The sequence below is a fragment of the Bombus pascuorum genome, chromosome 9, assembly GCF_905332965.1.
Source record: "Bombus pascuorum chromosome 9, iyBomPasc1.1, whole genome shotgun sequence".
Lineage (NCBI taxonomy): Eukaryota > Metazoa > Arthropoda > Insecta > Hymenoptera > Apidae > Bombus > Bombus pascuorum.
Window position 1 is genome coordinate 6,467,166 of NC_083496.1, and position 17,727 is coordinate 6,484,892.

Consider the following 17,727-nt stretch of genomic DNA (forward strand, 5'->3'; position numbering starts at 1 on the left):
TTCTTATTTATATTGACTATACTTGTTTATATTTGTACAATAATACATATATATATATGTATATTAACACATACATATGTATGTATATTTTAATACTTTAAAAATATATTCCCATCTACGTCAAATAGTACGCTTTATATAAAATACACAAATAATGGAAAATGTAAAGGATCATTTTTCCCTTACAAGATTCAGTCTCTGATATTTGCATAGAAGCCTGTAAGTTAATTCCACATCAACTTTGTGAGATGACTTGAACGAAATTTGATAACACAATAATAAAATTCTAATATAGATGAAATACTTTCAACCACATGGAATAAGTTCTTGAGGGGCACCTGTTCTATAGATACTAATATATAGAGTAGTATATAAGCAATAGATTATCTAAATCATTCATTCCAAAACATATGTAAATATAAAATTCCACTTTGCTGCAAATTCTGAAATATTTTATGAATTTAATTTATTCAATAAATAACAGACAAGTATAATATCTAATATATCGAAATATATAACTGTGAAATAAAAATTTAGCTACATCAAATATATGTGTAACATACATCACATATATCATAGTAAATAAAACCAACAAATACAGCATGCAAACAATTTCTCCAACATTCTCTCACGAATAAATATTTCAATATCTAAACATTCTATAACAAATTATTCTAAGATATATTTCAGTATCATGCAGCAAAGATATATCAAATCACTGATAATAAACAGTATACATAAAATTAAACGAGTCTTAATAATCTATTAACTAATCCCTAATTATTAATAATTATCTGTTTTCCTTTATAATCCCATGAACAATAATCTTAAAAGATATGCATTTCTTCATTGTTAAGTAACAAAGAACTAAGGAAATGCTATTTAATTTTTACTTTCTTTACCTATTTTACAAAAATTGTAGAATATCATTATTCAATCACAAAGATGATTAAATTTTTTATAACTATATAATTACGTAACTACAAAGTCCTTAAATATTTTACAATGGACCATAAACATATAATATTATTGAATCATCATGCTGAGTGGAGCGCTTTTGAAACGCAAAAAATGTCCCATTACACTGATTTGTGCTTGTTTCAAAGATAATAAAACTTCGTATCCTGCATTACACTTTCATGTACATATCTAATTTTTGTAATACTAATTTTATAATACTAATTTTATATCATTCTCTTTAGTGCAAAACTAATTATTGTAGGGAAGCACTTATTATTAGCAACGTTATTGCATCTGTTTTGTTTTTCGTAGTCGAATTAGTTAGTATAGTTATAATAGAAAAGTGAAACCATTCTTACATTTTAAATCGCCAATGTAAATACAGCTTTTTAAAATCTGCAGTAATTCTGTTCTCTACATTCAACCCCTGTTAAAGCATATTCTGTTCTTTAATTTAAAGAATTTAAACAGAATGCTTTATACTTGCATTTTCTCGAGTATATATACTCTATAATTCACTTTCATGCATACATTAATTATAATACATTATGTAAGGCATAATCTTGATTTGTTCAATTTACATTATGTATAAAAGATTTAAGACAAGTCTGCCTGATTTGTTCCCACACAATTTGCAAGTAACATAAATATTCATTAAAAAAGTACAACATTCATATTATGGAATGTTACTTGGGGGAACGGATATTATCTAGAATTATTAGTTTAACAAATATATCTATAGAGCTGCTCTGAATGTTAAATTAATCACGTATTTTACGTACCACTCATTGTGATCATATGCAATTTAGTTTTCAATAAATTGTAATTTCTATTGTACTTTTAAATAAAATAATTGTAACGAAATTCATGACAAAATATAGATAAACCATTTAACTTAAAATGTATAAAATCCAGAAATTGAAATACTTCTTTTTTTGACTGCTTATGAACACATGATTATGCAATATATATTTCATTGACCATTTTGTTTTGACATTTACAATATGCAATTGTTTACAGCTGCACCCTGTATAATTAGACTGCTTTGCCCAGAAAATAGAAAATTTATCTCCGCTTTTATTAAATAAATAGATTGTTTACAACAAGCCTTGGTTATTTTTTTTTAATTCCAAGTTATTTCATGTATGCCTTCTGCTTTTGCTAATATTAGTTTTTATTTATTAAAAAGGTTTCATTGAAATGCAGGAAAAAATGCTGGATTTACATGTTGCTGTTTCTGTTGTTGCGGTTGAATCATTGGTGATGTATATCCCATTGGTGTTGCTAAAATAATCATATTTACTGATAACATGTTCATTTCTATGAATCTTTCTCAAAATACATTTTACTACACGCTATAAATTGTCATATACCGAAATTTTAGAGATTAACAGAGACGTTCAGCTGTTTCATATATATATATATACACATATATATACAACACATAATTTATATATATTTATAATATTTATAATTATAAAAATGTTTTATAATAATACTGGAAGAGACAATATAAAAGATACTATCACTATATATTTAATGAAAGGTATTGATACTAATATTATATATATATATACATGATACTGCCCTAATCATAAAGTCAATTAAAAAAATAAATTTTACATATAAGTTACTTACTCATAGGTTTTGTTTGATGTTGTGGACTATTGCTTGCTAATTGATTCATTGTTGGTGCTGGTCCTGTTTGTTTAACTTTACTTCCCATTATATTATCAAGATCTATATTTAATCCTGAACCAGCCCATGTAGAACCAACTTGTATGGAGGCATTATTTGATGTTTGATTTTTGGAATTAGTAGATGTAGGAGTAAGAAGATTTGTAACTGGCGATAATCCAATAGTTCCTGAATATAACAATTGTTTTAGTTTTAGTAATACATCTACTTATTATTTTATTTTATTATCACATTTACGTGTAATTAACTTATTAAATAATAAAATAGATTAAAATCGTTAGAAGTTAGTAATAGATAAAAAATATTTGTATCTTGTTTATTTAATGCATAATATTAAATTATTACAATATTGCTGAAAAAATCAATTATAAAAAATTATATAAAATATATAATGTGACATAAATTACATTTCTTAAATAATAGCTTAATTCTCATTCACAAGTAATGTATAACGGAGTAAATAAAAAAGTTATTAGTTCATTATACAAATTAATGTTTTACCTTATACATTGTACTCGTAATGACATGCAAAATATATAATTTTTAAAAAACGTTTGTATAAATATAATGTTTAAATCTTATTAATAACTATGTATTGAATGTTGAACCTATAATAGAATCAATCAAAGACACTACTTTAGTACCTAAACTCCTACATTCTTTGTCATGATCACCACTGATTATATTTTGAGATAGATCTAAAAGCCACAATCGTATTTCAATAATGGTTTCAAATAATTCATTTATAATCGTATGTTTTGGTATTGCAATAACTACAGCTGCAATATTTTCTATCACTGCGATTCTAACTTTTGCTTGATCATGGAATCTCAGAACCCATGATAATTCTAATATTTCTTTTCCCATTTTAGGGGCTAATAAACAATTCTGAGCTGCTATCATTATAGTAGACAAAGTTTTCAAAAATCGAATTAGTAAAATATTTTCTTGATCTGTGAAAATTTGTAATCCACTGTTCAAACAAGTATCTTGTTTGCCAAAGCCATGAAGTAATGGATAAAAAAATGAAGATGCAACGTTTCCAAATTTATTTTTAAATGTTTTGAGAGCTTTTGCACTATGAGCGTATCTTTTTGTATTTGATTCAATTCTTCTATCAACAATTTCCTGCCAATTTTTTACTTGATCTTCCGACTTTGCAAAGTCATCAAAGTCATCACTGTATAGTATCTTGTATTGTTGACTTTTCTCTGTATTAATGAAAAGTGACACTTTGTTCGAAGTTTTTCTTGTTCTTTGTTTTATTTTAGTTTCGTTAATTGCATCTTCCTTATTTTCGTGAATTGAAATAGTTGATAACCTTCTTGCTGATTCTGCCAATATATCAAGGAAAAATAATCGTTGATTTACAGAATATTTATCTACTGGCAAGTAAAACTGCTCGCATAAAAATTTAGCACATTCTTTAGGATAGACAGTCATTATGGCTACACAAGCTTTGAATGTTAATAATTCAAAATTTTCTACATAACAGGATTCTTTAAGTGTAACAAGAAGTTCTAATAATTCAATTGCAAAAGATACATCATCATTTGGTAATTGTGATAATATAAGTTCTTCACAAACTTCTAAGGACTCTGAAAAAACATCTGGATTTGAAGAACTTTTTTCATTCACTAAATTATCACGCAGATCCCGCAAGTATGCTGGTCGTAATTTTTCACTAGCTTTTGTATCATGAGACATATCATATGGTACTAAATCGTCGTCACTATCCAATTCTGCATCACTTTTAATATTGTTTTTATCTTCTGCATCATCTTCCAAGATTTGTTTACCGATCACAGTCGGTACATTTGAATTTGCTATAACCGTGGTTTGCTCATCTTTATTATTATCTACTACTTTTGTACTTAGTTTAGGTAAAACATTACATTCAACACCTAATTCATACAATTTCTTATCACCCAATGTATTAAACTCAATATCTTCAACAATTAGTTTACTCTTTTTAATATCTTCTTCCTTCTTTACATTTTTTGTTCCCAAAGCTAAGTTTTTTAAAGATTGTACTAAATCTATTACTTCGCCAGGCATATTATTATATTCGAAAGAAAGCTTTGATGCAGTATCTGACTCAGATAATTCGTCAGTAAAAATTTCACCAACAGACATCCCTATTGCTCTTAAAATAATATGTGTAGATTCGAGATGAGTAGATATACCAGAGAACAATAATCTTTGAATATTATCTTTATCATCCTTGCTTAAATAACTTTTAGATTTTCTTATGCACGTAATAATTAATTTCGTAATATATTTATGTTGTTCTATAGAGGTATGATTTAAAGCACTTTTGTCACCCCATATATCTAAAAGTTTCATAAGTAATTCGATCAAAATACCATTTTTATCTAAAAATTGTGCTAGGTATGAGATCAAATTTATTACTAAACTGTCATCATTATAATAACACATTAAAGGAATTTTCGTTGTTAATGTATATTTCCAATTTGAATTTAATAATACATTGCCAAAAATTTTATGGACTCCAAGATTTACATCGCAATATTTCAAAAATAGTACAGCTATTGGTTCTATGCTAGATGTATCTAGAATTTCTAGTATATTCTGAATGAAATCTTGTTCATTATTTTTATTTTCAAAACACCATTCTGCTAAAATATTAGTAAAGGATAATAAATTCTCTGACTTTGTAGTGATTATCAGTTTACTAATTAAAACTGAGAGTAATTTTAATTCTGGTTTAATATCATAATGTAGTCCAATATTTATGAAGGATATTGCACGAGCAATATGGAAGCTTATAATTTTAAGATATGTTTGAGGGAGAAAACTATCAAATATTTTATCTTTCAATTTATTAGCTACGCGATTAGGCAACGAGATTAAAATTTGCACCATATTTCGCCATGTTTCATTAAATTCTTCTTCTTGCATCACGTTTCGAGTTCGATATTTGCATGCATTTACTATTGCGGAAAACAAAGAATCACTTTTCACTAATTGTTCCAAAATTATCGAAATGATAAAAATGTTTCTCTCATTTTCTGTTTCTTTCAAAGCAAAAACTAAAGCAATTAAAGACTCAGCTAATATTGGTAATGTAGCACCATCAACAATCATCAATTGCTTAAGTACTGGATCTAAAATATTTCCTTGTAATGGCCAATTATGATCGAATTTTTCGATAATTTCTTCTAAAATTTTTCCATGTAACATAGAATCAATTTCTGGATAAAAATCGAGATTGCAGTAGTTTTGTGGAGTAAGTGGACCCGGTAAAAATTTAGTATATTCAGAAATATATGATTTCAGCTTTTCCAAGTTATTATGACTTTTGATAGGACCCATGGAACACAATTCATCCAAAAGTCGAATTGCAGCACATTTTGAAAGATTTTCAGCTGAAGTGATGCTTTTTTCCACCTTGGTTGCTGCAAGGAAAGACTTTCTTGGGGACATTACATTATCTTCAAATATATCTTCAATACTAAAGCATACGCAAAATTTTGCAACAAAAATTCATAATTTCCTCCAAATTAAAAAATTTATGGACTAATAAGCAATAAAAAAGAAAATGTATAAAAATATTATTTTCGAAATAAAGATTTTCAGATATCTTGATTTTATGATAAGGTAATACTAAAGCGTATTCATCAAAATTTAAAGTACATTGTTAATATTACTAAATCATAAAATCATAGTTGCATTTAGATTAATAAATAATGTATATTTACCTCCATGGCTAGCTGTGGCAGGTGTTGAATTCATGTTTAAAAAGAGATTAGTATTGTTGGTATTATTTACCCGCCTATCCATAGAGCCAGTAGTCAAAGAATTTAAGCTATCTAAGTCCGATAAAAGATCTGAATTTGAAGCTGCTATAAAATAATCATTTTGTATTAAAATAATTAAATATTTATTAGCATGTAATAACTCAATGTTATTGAATGATTGTGTATAATATACCTGTATTATTATTCAATGATTGCTGGTTATTAAGTATTTGTGGTTGTAAAGTATCAAGTAGATTACTACTCATACTAGAATTTTGGGGAAGTGTATTTGTAGAAGGCATAGTTGTAAAAGAAGAAGAGCTTAATGATTGGGCATTGATAAACATCGCATTATTTACATTATCTGTTACTGAACTATTAATATTTGGTATTGTTGCGCCTATTAAATTTACTTGTGTTTGTGGCAGTTGTGGCTGCACTGGGGGATTAGATATTGTAACAGAAGAGTTAAAAGCTGATGTAAAATCTGCAAATTCATCACTGTTATCTTTCGTTTTTACTGTAGGACTGCCAAATGCACTAGTAAAATCCCCAAAATCTGTATTTGCATTTTGAGTTTGTACACTAGGCTGAGTATTTGCTCTTGGATTAAAATCATCATCATCATCAACAGCTGATTTGGTATTATTCTCATTTTGAGCATCAAAAATATCATTTAGAATATCATTTTTATTCTTCTGTTTAGTAGATAAAGAACTATTTTGTGATCCAGATATACCATTCTATAATTTAAGTTAGAATTTTCAACATAAATTGTTATAAAATCAGTAATCTCTTTTATCTAACAATTTTTTACTTACATTAGATTGTTCTCTTCCATAATTTGCTGCAGCCCCTAAATCTACCTTTTTAATAGTTCTTGTTACTCTTGCTGGAGAAGCATTTGTTGAAGTTGTAGATGTAATAGTTTTATTAACACGATCCATGCTATCCATTGTATCCCTGTATTCTCTTCCTCCTCTTTTTGGACTGGGATGAACATCATTATCAGAATCTTCTCTTTCACCATCATCACTATTACAAAAAGATGAAAATAAACAATATTAAAGATATTTGATCATTACTAATGAAAACATAAAACTTTATATTCACCTATTATTTGTATCCTCAAAACCTTTTCCTCTACTGTCTCGATCCCAATCATTATAAGAATCAGTATTTGTTTTATCCCATTTTAGCCTATCTGTCCATCTATCCCCACCACCAAATCTCATACCCATTGCTTCACTTGATAAACCTACATATTTATCTTTATTTTTCTTAGCTTTTTTTCTTTCTTCCCTTAATTTATCATCATCCTGAATAAAATCAATCAATTCTCTGACTTTATGCCTAATATTAATCCCCTGATCTTTACCAAATTCATCGATACATGTATAATTTTCTAAAGACCTGAGGTCATAAATATGTTCTCTAGATGATGTAACCACTCGTTCTGACCCATTGCGAACTAGGTAATTCAATAACAAAAGAGACTGAAAATAAGAAAATAGAATTAATTAATTAAATAAAGGTACTAGCAAAAATTTTACAAAAATAAAAGAAATATATAAACATTGATGTAACATATCATTGGATATTATTGAATATTAATAAGATTGTATTATTAATAGTTATATGTTTTTTTACTTTTATTTGTTTATAATAAAATTTTCATTAAACCTTTTATATAATTTTGTTGATAAAATACCTATATATTTATTAACATAACACGAATTAAATATGTATATATAATAGAAACGGATTTACCTTGTACGTTCGGCGCCAATTCCGTTTATTTTCTTGCAACATCCTTTTCCACAGCATGGACATTACCTCAGGAAATTGCTCATATGTGAATGTAGCCTGAGCCAGTTCTTGCATCATTGCACCTAAAGTAATAACATGCGGTAGAATTAATTTTGCTACATGTCGAACTTCGACAATGGATAAAATTATTAAAAAGTCGGCAGAAAATTATAAGACGTTTAATAGAGTTTTGTATAAGAAACTTTAATAAGTCTTGAAACAATAACTAACGAAATAATTATTAAGAAAAACAAACTATATTTACCAGTAAACATAAAGTTAATATTCGTAATTTTAATTGCATATTTATTGCATGAAGAAATGCGTAAGTGATAACTGTCAAATACAGAAGTGTATAAAATCTCATTTTTATGCAATTATTTTCGAATACCTTACTTTTGCATAATGAAAGTGAATTTTAAATATATAACAATTAAATAATATAATATATGACAATATAAATTGTTAAAGATGAAATTGCAATTCCCAATATAATTAATTAATTTTTTATTTAATTATTAAGAATCAAAAGTTATGTAATATTATTAACATTTTCAATATTAAAAAAAAAGTAATTTTACTTATTATTTTTTATTTAACGAAAATACCGATTTATGTATATCTTACAGAATTCCCTGTGCATAAAAATACTATACTGTCAGCAAAAATAACATTGGATCAATAACTATCATTTTGCCTTCATAACATTAAGTATTCACCATCGCATTATAACGTACAATTTGTACAATATGTTTGGATAGATGTAATTTAAACATTTACAATTCCATAATAATTGACAAATATTTGTTTAAATATTTTTTTAAACATAAAAGTTTATACCGGTTGGGCCCCAAGCATCGTCATTTGTTGCCTCTCGAACTTTGGCTTCTGTTTCCGTGTAATTCATAACTACATTAGTCCTGTAATATCATTTTTATTTTCATTAATATAATTATATACAATAACGTATATATTTTATGATGTATTAATAGTTTCAAATAGGTCCTATGAGATATTACAATATACAATATATGATAATACTATTAATTCTAAAGTAAAATTACTTTCACTGTGTTCACGTGGATTGTATGAACACCTGTTAATTGTGCAATATTTTTACGCCTTCGCTTGCATACAATATTTTTCTGTTTCTAACTTCCAGTAACATATGTTTCATGATACGGAATTTCGATATTTGTATTATGAAAAAAGATTGTTTTCATGAAATTCAACTCTTTGTTGCAAATGAAATTGATCAAATCAAAATACATTCTTTTACGCAAGACAATTTTGTATGCTACTAAATGCGCAAAGCACACATGTACACACACACGCGCGCGCGCGCGCACACACACACACAAAATAACAAGGACCATACCAATCTTTACGATTGAATTTTTAGTGTCGCGATCGTTATCGAAGTATATAGTTATACATCCAAAATGTTATCTTACTTTTATTTATCTTCTTCTGAACTTCTTCTGAACAAGAAATGATAATGTAGTTTAAATTTCTCGCGTTCATTTTGAAATCGAAAGTTCTATTACTGGAGAAAACGATCCATCTTATCATGTTTTTGTTATATACATAGAAAGTAGCAAAACGACAGGTACAAAAGGACATTGAGTACGAACACTCGATTATGCAATACTTTTGTCGAGACTTAAAAATATCTACATAAAAAGTAGATATTTTTTTTATAAACTCTTATTTTTATTTTAAGGTATTAAGTAAAATGTGATTTATCTATAAATGATAAAAATGAAAAGCGATTATCAATAAGAAAATACTCTAGTTTACAAGTAACCGTTGTGACTTGTTTCTAACAACTCATTCATTGTTATTATTAATATTTAAAAAGTATTTAACATAATAATCTGGCAAAAAACCAAAGGAATAATAAGCACATTTTTTACTATAATAAATAACTTTACTATTCCTATAGACTTAATAATTGAACTTGCACACATGTCCTTTGTTTAATAATAAAAATAATGAAGAATATGAGTTGCCTGGTATTTAAAAAATTAACTGTTCATCATGAGTAATAACAATCGTATTTGGAATCAGACATCTTCGCGTATATAGCTATATACAGTTACAGGTTACATTTGTATTCAGAAAGAGCTGTTAGAGATAATAGTGTCCTTCCGCTTCTCGATTTTCACAGATCGTGAAGAATCTCACGTTTTCGATCGTGATACCATGAGCGAAACTACGTGTAGTTATCATTTCAAAGAAATAATAAATCCAAGCGATAACTATGTATTAAGAACTACGCTTTGGCGTTGTTTAAAAAGCAATAGAAGTGAAAGAATCAAAGGATAGCATAAAATAAAAACGGATAAATACTAGCAATGTTTGAGAACCACTAAACGATTCAACACTATGTCCATGTACATGGAATGCAATAAAAATTGGTGTAAAAACAATACTTATATTTCGTAGTTACACAGGAAAAAGGAAAGGAAAAGAAATGTAATGTTCGTGACGAAGTAAATTTCTTATACTTTCAATTTTTTATGAATATTTTACACGCGCATTGAGTACAACTGCACGAAAGCGAAACTTAACGGTGTGAAGATCATACACAAGAATCTGATATTGTTTTGAACAGAAGAAACTTAAAAAATTACGAATTAACATAATAATAAGTAATCTAGAATATAATCTGCGAAGTGTTTGTAAAACTATTTTATCGATATTCGGTAACAGTTTTTATGCATTTAAAAATAGACATAACGGACAATAATTAATGTATATGCGATTCCTGATGTATTTCTGTTGCTATAAATATTAATTACTATTATTGATAAATATTATAGATCATTTTTTACCGAAGAAAACTGGTATTTTATCAATATCTTATTTCCTTCCTCTTAAAATATGCAAGACTTTCCCAACGGGTAGTCTTGCTTATCATGGAGTGTAACCTGTTCGTGAGCTTGTGTGGACAACTTATCGTCTAATTCCAGTCGCTATTGTAGTAAAACATTGTTCTTTTTGTTCGTACGTTCTTATCAAGTGAAAAAAAGAAACAATTCTAATAATATTAACAATTTTAAATATCGTTTAAAACACAAAAATACAAAAGTAGAAAATAAGGAAAAAAAAAAATAATTACAGATGGTATCTTCGTACAAACTTATCGTATAATACAAAAATAGATATATTATGTAATTAGAGTTACACCAATGCAATTTATCGTAATACATTTCCTAAAAGATTGCATTTTTACATTCGAAAATATATGATTTTTTACATTAACATGATAACAAGATATATAAAGAAAAAGACGTTTATGAAAGCTAGCAAATTTTATAAAAAGTACAACAAGCATAGTAATAATAAAAGAAAGTATCAGATAATGAATGAAACGTATAATGTGATTTATTTCATCCTTTTATAGTAACATTATTTTCATCAATTCTATGCAATTTGTTATTATTTGATGTGAAAGTTTATATTCGACCAAGTAAATAAACATATTTTTGCAATATACCTAAGTATACGATATATCAATCTACAATGAAGGCTCATGAGTAAAACTTGTTCGAAAATAAGTGCAGAGAATCTTTTATTTATCTTCCGCGAATACCAGTTTAAACGAGAAAAGATAGATTTAAACAGGATCCACATTCATATGCATGAATGATGCGTTAAACAATGTAATCGAAGTGACTATCAGTGACAGCAAAATTAGGGATAAATGAAAAATCGTGCAGCGTATCGAAGGAAGTAGAGTGGAATGCGTTGAAAAAAGTAAAAGCAAGGTTAGATCGCGTGTAACTGACTTAATTGTACTTACGCCTTATCCATTAATTCCCGCACTTTCCACATGTTCATCATCGTGCTTTATACTCCTCACTGAATATAATACGCGTTTTCCGCGTGAAAACTACGTAACTTACACTGATAAATGTTTACCAGCTGTTTTTCGAAGCATTTGATATCGCAACGGCGACGGCGAACGAACGTCACCAGGCGGTGGCCATGTTATCCCTTCCACGTTCCATTCAACTAATAATCGTCACAGGTGTTTTACGTCTGCCAACCTTGCTTTTCGTTATCACAAGTTTTTCTATATAACATTCTTATTCTTTCTAAAATATTATCTAGCAATCGGTAGCCAAAGAAATCACGAAGAATCGTTTAAACTAAACAATCAAAAAGAATTAATTTCTATTCGACCCGATGAATCAGAAAACATGTTTACCTTGACAAATAAGATGTATAAGTCACCGATTAATATAATTCGGTTAATGTATCAACTATAAATCGTTTAATGATTGTATTTAATTATTTAAAATAGGATTGTCGTCCTTTATTCTGATATGCTTACGTTGTATTTAAATATAAGATTTATTTTGAGCTATTGCCAATTGATTATTTAAAAGCTGACAATTACTGATTCTGATAATACTTGTAATATCATTAAATTGAAAAAATATGAAAAGGTATTTGAAATAACATTAACATTTACTATTTAAATTTGCAAAACATTTAATACCAACTGCTTTTTTTCCTAAATGAAAAAAAGATTGAATGTTATAATTACAGTTATTCCATTGACATTATAATATTAATATTTTTATATTCTTATTCTATACATAGCCAAAAAAATATTTCCAAACTTTCCTAAATCTTTTTTATCAAAATATTTTTCAGAAGACATATACATACATTGGATTGTTTTAACATAATATTATTGCAATGTGATATAAATATTGAATTATTATAAAAGATTCATTGAAAATAATAGCCTTAAATTGTAGATATGTACGTATACAATACGTAATTCTTTGTTTTAAAATTTGTTATATGACTGATATTTAATCACAGTACTTTTTTTAGTATTTTTAGAAATACCAAAATTTGAACAAAAAATCACTTCTATCATAAAAGATTAAATAGTGTTTATATTAACAATATATGTATTTAAAAATATATTTCATTAAATCATTCAATCTTCTGCTACTGCTTATCTTTACAAAGTGAAATTGTATTGTATTATTTATAAATATCAGGCGAGAAATTATATATACATATAATATCAGTTTATTTTTTGTATATACCACTAGATGGAGTTAAGAAATAGATTTAGTTTTGTCTTACTATAAAACCATTACTACTTTGTGGTAAATATCGTGTAGTTGGATTGGTTGAATGGATACGTAGAAGAAATACGAATGAACAAAGATACTATTGCGTTATGATTTGTCTTTCATATTGATCAATTATTTTAATTATTTTATAGAAGATGATTTGTATATATATGAACATGTTATTTATAATGAAACAGAAATCATTCAGTCAGAATGAAAGTAACCGCCGTTAACGAAACGGCAACGAACGTGTGCATAAAATTTAAAGATGTCAGAACGTGTTTAAATTGTCGTTATTGCGGAATTGACAATGGAAGATTTTAACGATGGTGTGGATGGTAAATTGGCTTTCAGAATGCGAAAAGTCAATCCAGAACAATTTCACACTCTCGTCAAAATGCATCTATCTTTTGAATTGGACATCAATACTGAGGAGTAAGATAATTAATGTTATTAAAATTTGAATTTAGAAGTTGATTTTACAATTTGGTACACTGTTTGTTTATATAAAATAAACTTTATAAACTTTTTTATTTATTGTTATGTATATATATACAGCAATGATTGCATCAATGAAAAGACAAAGTTAAAAAAGTGGGGTCTCTTAAGCTTCTCAAAGAAACCTAAGTCAACAATTAATTTACAAAAAGGAGTTGAAGGTGCTAGCTTATCTGAAGATGGAATAAATCAAGTAAAACAGTTGATAGAATATTTATCTAAAGAACAAAGTAAGTAAAAATATAATGCAGTACACTATATACATTTATTTGGAAAATGTTTAAATAATTTGTTTTTCCTTTATTTCCATGTTGAACAAATTTTAAGATATTATACAAGAAGGTATATTTCGACGTACTGGTAAATTAACAAGGCAACAAGATTTAAAAACTGCATTATATCAAGGCATTCCATTGAATCTTAATGATGGCCGATACAGTGTACATGATTGTGCATCAGTATTAAAAGGATTTTTGGCTGAATTATCAGAGCCATTATTATCAGATTTGCATTATCCTGCACATTGTCAAATTGCTGGTAAAAAATTAACTAAATCATACTTGATTTTTTTATTGTTATAGTTTATTATAAGATCTACTTTTATTGATTTTAGAATTATGTAGTTCTGATTTAAGTGGGAATGATGCAAGGTTATTAAGATCTCTGCAACTACTTTTATTACTTCTACCATCTATAAACAGAGTTTTACTTAAGTATGTCTTGAATCTTCTGAATAAGACAGCTAGTTTTGAATCTAATAATAAAATGAATTGTGATAGCCTTGCTACACTTTTTACACCACACTTAATGTGCCCAAGAAAATTATCACCAGAAGCTTTACATATCAATTCTCAAAATTTATCATGTTTAGTTGCCTTCATGATTAAAAAGGAAAATGAACTATTTGAAATTCCACCAAAACTAGCTACAGATATCAGAGCATATTGGGTAGAGCAAGAAAGAAAATTACTAAGCCCTAAAAATATAGATGTAAGTCTTTTCTCTTTCCAAAATTGTTAAATACCTAATAACTAATACCAATTTATGTAATTATCCTTTATTACAGTTAAATGAATCTATACCAGATACAACAGGTACAGCACACACAGTATTCAGTTTTGTGGATCATAAATTAACAGCAAAGGCAAATTCTACGCAAGATACTCAAGCAGCATTAGCACAACTATATGCTCACATACAAGCTATGCCAGAGTCAGCTAAAAAACGTAGGCTTGTAAAACAATTTAATAAAGAAAATGGTCAAGGTACACCAAGACAAGTTAAACATTTTCGAACTAAAAGTCTTGGAGATTCAATTAAAAAACACATATTCCAGAAAAAGATTTTAGGGCATAAAAAGTTTGATATTAATATAGGTTGTAATATCACTAGATCAAATAGTGAAGAAAATATATTGTCATCGGTAAGATATATATATATAGAATAAAATATTTTCTATAGCCAATACTTCTTAAGCTCATGATAGCACACTAATTTTATAACATAATTATACTTATAATAGCACTCCATGATTAATATATTTTATTTGCATGTTTTTAACTACACAGAATCTAGAAAAATCATTACTTCAAACAAAAGTCTTACTTAGTAAATCAGATGATGAGCTTAGCATGGAAAATTATGATACAAATAATGATAGCCTCCTTCATACTAAACATATTAGTAATAGTACTGGTAGTCTTAATACTCCCACATTAAGGAGTTATAAAGACAAGAGAAAGGCTATATTGATGAAATTTGTAAATATAAACGAGGAACAAATAGTTCAATATCATGATTGGAATATAAATAAATCAGATAAAGGATCATATATAGATGAATCCATAAATTCAAAGTCAAGTAACGCAAACATATCTTTGCAAGATTCTAACAAGGAATTAAGAGGGGAGAATAATACTGCAATTAATACTAATAGATTATCTAGACAACTCAGTGAACCACCAGATATATATTCTTCTCAAAGTACTTTGTATGAAACAAGTCAAAATGAATTATATAGACAAAGTTCAGAACCTACATTTTCAAGGTCAGAAGCAACTCATACAGAAATGGTACCTATAGCTAAGTATGACGACGAGAACAAGAAAGCAGTGGAATATTCAAAAATGGAATCACACTCTGATAATGCATGTGTTCATTTGTCTCCTGCTGTGAAGAATAGACTTTGGAATGTATATGTTGCCCACACATCAACACCATCAAATTTATTACGCAAAAGCTTAGTTACTAATGACTACATGTTAACTCCTATTACTAACAATGATAAGAGCATGAGCCCAATTACGCAAAGCGCTACCAAAATGACAAAAGCTATGCAGGTATGGATGTATAGTATTATCCCCAATACCATTATTTTGTATGTTTCCTTTTACCATTGTTTACTTTCTTTATAATTTATAAATATAATTGTGAATTTACTACAAATTCAAACTAGTAATATTCTATATTGATTACAGGAAACAATGATGACACCCCGTTCTAGAAAACCAGTAATGATGGTTTCTGGATCAAACCTATGTAATCTCGCTTCTGTCAATAATAGTTGGAATCAACAGAGTAATAACATACATGGTCCAAATCTTGATATTATTGCTCCAATAAATTGTACTTCAATTCTAGAAGAATCTCAAAAGCCGAATAACACAGACAGCGAAATTGTATACAACGAAGTTATTGACTTGGAAGATAAAGAAAATTTAAACAAAAATACAACAGAGAAAAGAAGATATGTTACATCAATTACCGATGACTATTACACAATCAAACAACAAAGTACAATGTCTATAACAAGCACATTTAGGGAATATTTATTGTCTAGAAGTGTGTTAACTGCTAGTCCTGTTGATCTCAGTTTTTCGTCGCGTACTGGAGACTTCGAACAATCAGAATCCGACTTAAATATTTTAAATGAGGATGGCCTTTCTGAAAGCTTACTTTGTTGTTTAAATGGAAATCAACCCGAATCTGATACTTCTGGTATTGCATCTGGTAGTACTAATAGCGCGAATTCGTCGGAAAAGAATGAGGAAGTGGCAAATTCACCAAGAAAACGAGCAACTAGTTTACAGCGTAATGATTCTAAGAAATCAATAAAAGAATCTAGAAAATTAAGAAACATACAAGGACAAGGTTTCAGAAATAAACAATTAAGCGAATCAACATTAAATTCTGTAAAAATAAAAGACACATTTCAAGAAACTTCATTTTGACAAAGTGATATAATCACGATATATACCAAAATCAACGTGTTTAAACATATTATGACATTAATAATATATTAATTTCTATACATATCTTTATGCACACTTTTTCGTTTTAATAATACCTTTTACTTTGAAAAGAGATGTTAATATAAAAACCTATGATATCAATAGGTTTGCTTATGAATGGTATCAAAACAAAATTTTAAAGTTTACTTTCATTATATAACTTTCTATTTTTTAAAACTTTCATTACTTCTGTATTTCTATAATAAAGATTAAAATACATCGATATGTGATACATTCAAATTCGTAATATATGGTGAATAGTATTGTACTATTTCATTTAATTTATATACTTTCTTAAAGTTTATATATTATATATTTTGTTAAATTATTCATTATATATGAATAAACTCTTTTGCATAAAATACATTGACTATAGATACACTTAAATTTCATATACTTTCAATAAATTACGTAATTATATAAGTTTGTGAAATTTGATAACACTATTACTTTCAGTGTTCTTTTTAATATATATCATTAATAATAATTCAATTATTATATATAAATGGACATTTATTTTTTATTGATCTGCTGTATCATACAAAATTTTTACGATTTTTGAAATTAATACACTAATATAATAAATACTGATTTATTTTAATACAT

General features: G+C 27.3%; 2 protein-coding genes across 5 annotated transcripts; one reads left to right on the forward strand and one right to left on the reverse strand.

Annotated features, from left to right (window-relative positions):
- Positions 1-3,055: 3,055 nt before the first annotated feature.
- LOC132910732 (telomere length regulation protein TEL2 homolog) lies at positions 3,056-12,417 on the reverse strand. 4 transcript variants are annotated; one of them, XM_060966669.1, is made up of 8 exons: positions 12,037-12,413; positions 9,069-9,148; positions 8,190-8,311; positions 7,533-7,915; positions 7,241-7,454; positions 6,613-7,162; positions 6,381-6,521; positions 3,056-6,077 (listed from the first exon to the last, which is right to left on the reverse strand). In XM_060966669.1, the coding sequence occupies exons 1-8, from the start codon at positions 12,075-12,077 to the stop codon at positions 3,247-3,249; spliced, it is 4,362 nt and encodes a 1,453-aa protein (XP_060822652.1). In that variant the 5' UTR covers positions 12,078-12,413; the 3' UTR covers positions 3,056-3,246. The 4 variants fall into 4 exon arrangements, with proteins under 4 accessions (XP_060822652.1, XP_060822651.1, XP_060822653.1 ...); XM_060966668.1 differs by having other exon boundaries at positions 6,381-6,524; positions 12,037-12,410; XM_060966670.1 differs by lacking the exon at positions 12,037-12,413 and adding an exon at positions 9,293-9,527 and having other exon boundaries at positions 6,381-6,524.
- A 921-nt stretch (positions 12,418-13,338) lies between these two features.
- On the forward strand, positions 13,339-17,145 carry LOC132910615 (uncharacterized). Its single transcript, XM_060966409.1, has 7 exons — positions 13,339-13,768; positions 13,892-14,061; positions 14,159-14,368; positions 14,445-14,821; positions 14,898-15,254; positions 15,400-16,170; positions 16,309-17,145. The coding sequence occupies exons 1-7, from the start codon at positions 13,644-13,646 to the stop codon at positions 17,059-17,061; spliced, it is 2,763 nt and encodes a 920-aa protein (XP_060822392.1). The 5' UTR covers positions 13,339-13,643; the 3' UTR covers positions 17,062-17,145.
- Positions 17,146-17,727: the final 582 nt, after the last annotated feature.

What these genes read in the sequence shown, in the direction of transcription:
- LOC132910615 (XM_060966409.1), top strand. Translation starts at nt 13,644, where the DNA reads ATGGAAGATTTTAACGATGGTGTGGATGGTAAATTGGCTTTCAGAATG. An exon ending in TGCACATTGTCAAATTGCTG is followed by an intron (nt 14,369 to 14,444) that starts GTAAAAAATTAA and finishes TATTGATTTTAG; the next exon opens with AATTATGTAGTTCTGATTTA. An exon ending in AAGAAAATATATTGTCATCG is followed by an intron (nt 15,255 to 15,399) that starts GTAAGATATATA and finishes TTAACTACACAG; the next exon opens with AATCTAGAAAAATCATTACT.
- LOC132910732 (XM_060966668.1), bottom strand. Translation starts at nt 12,077, where the DNA reads ATGATGAACATGTGGAAAGTGCGGGAATTAATGGATAAGGC. An exon ending in CGGGAATTAATGGATAAGGC is followed by an intron (nt 9,149 to 12,036) that starts GTAAGTACAATT and finishes ATGATATTACAG; the next exon opens with GACTAATGTAGTTATGAATT. An exon ending in CGATGCTTGGGGCCCAACCG is followed by an intron (nt 8,312 to 9,068) that starts GTATAAACTTTT and finishes TTATTACTTTAG; the next exon opens with GTGCAATGATGCAAGAACTG.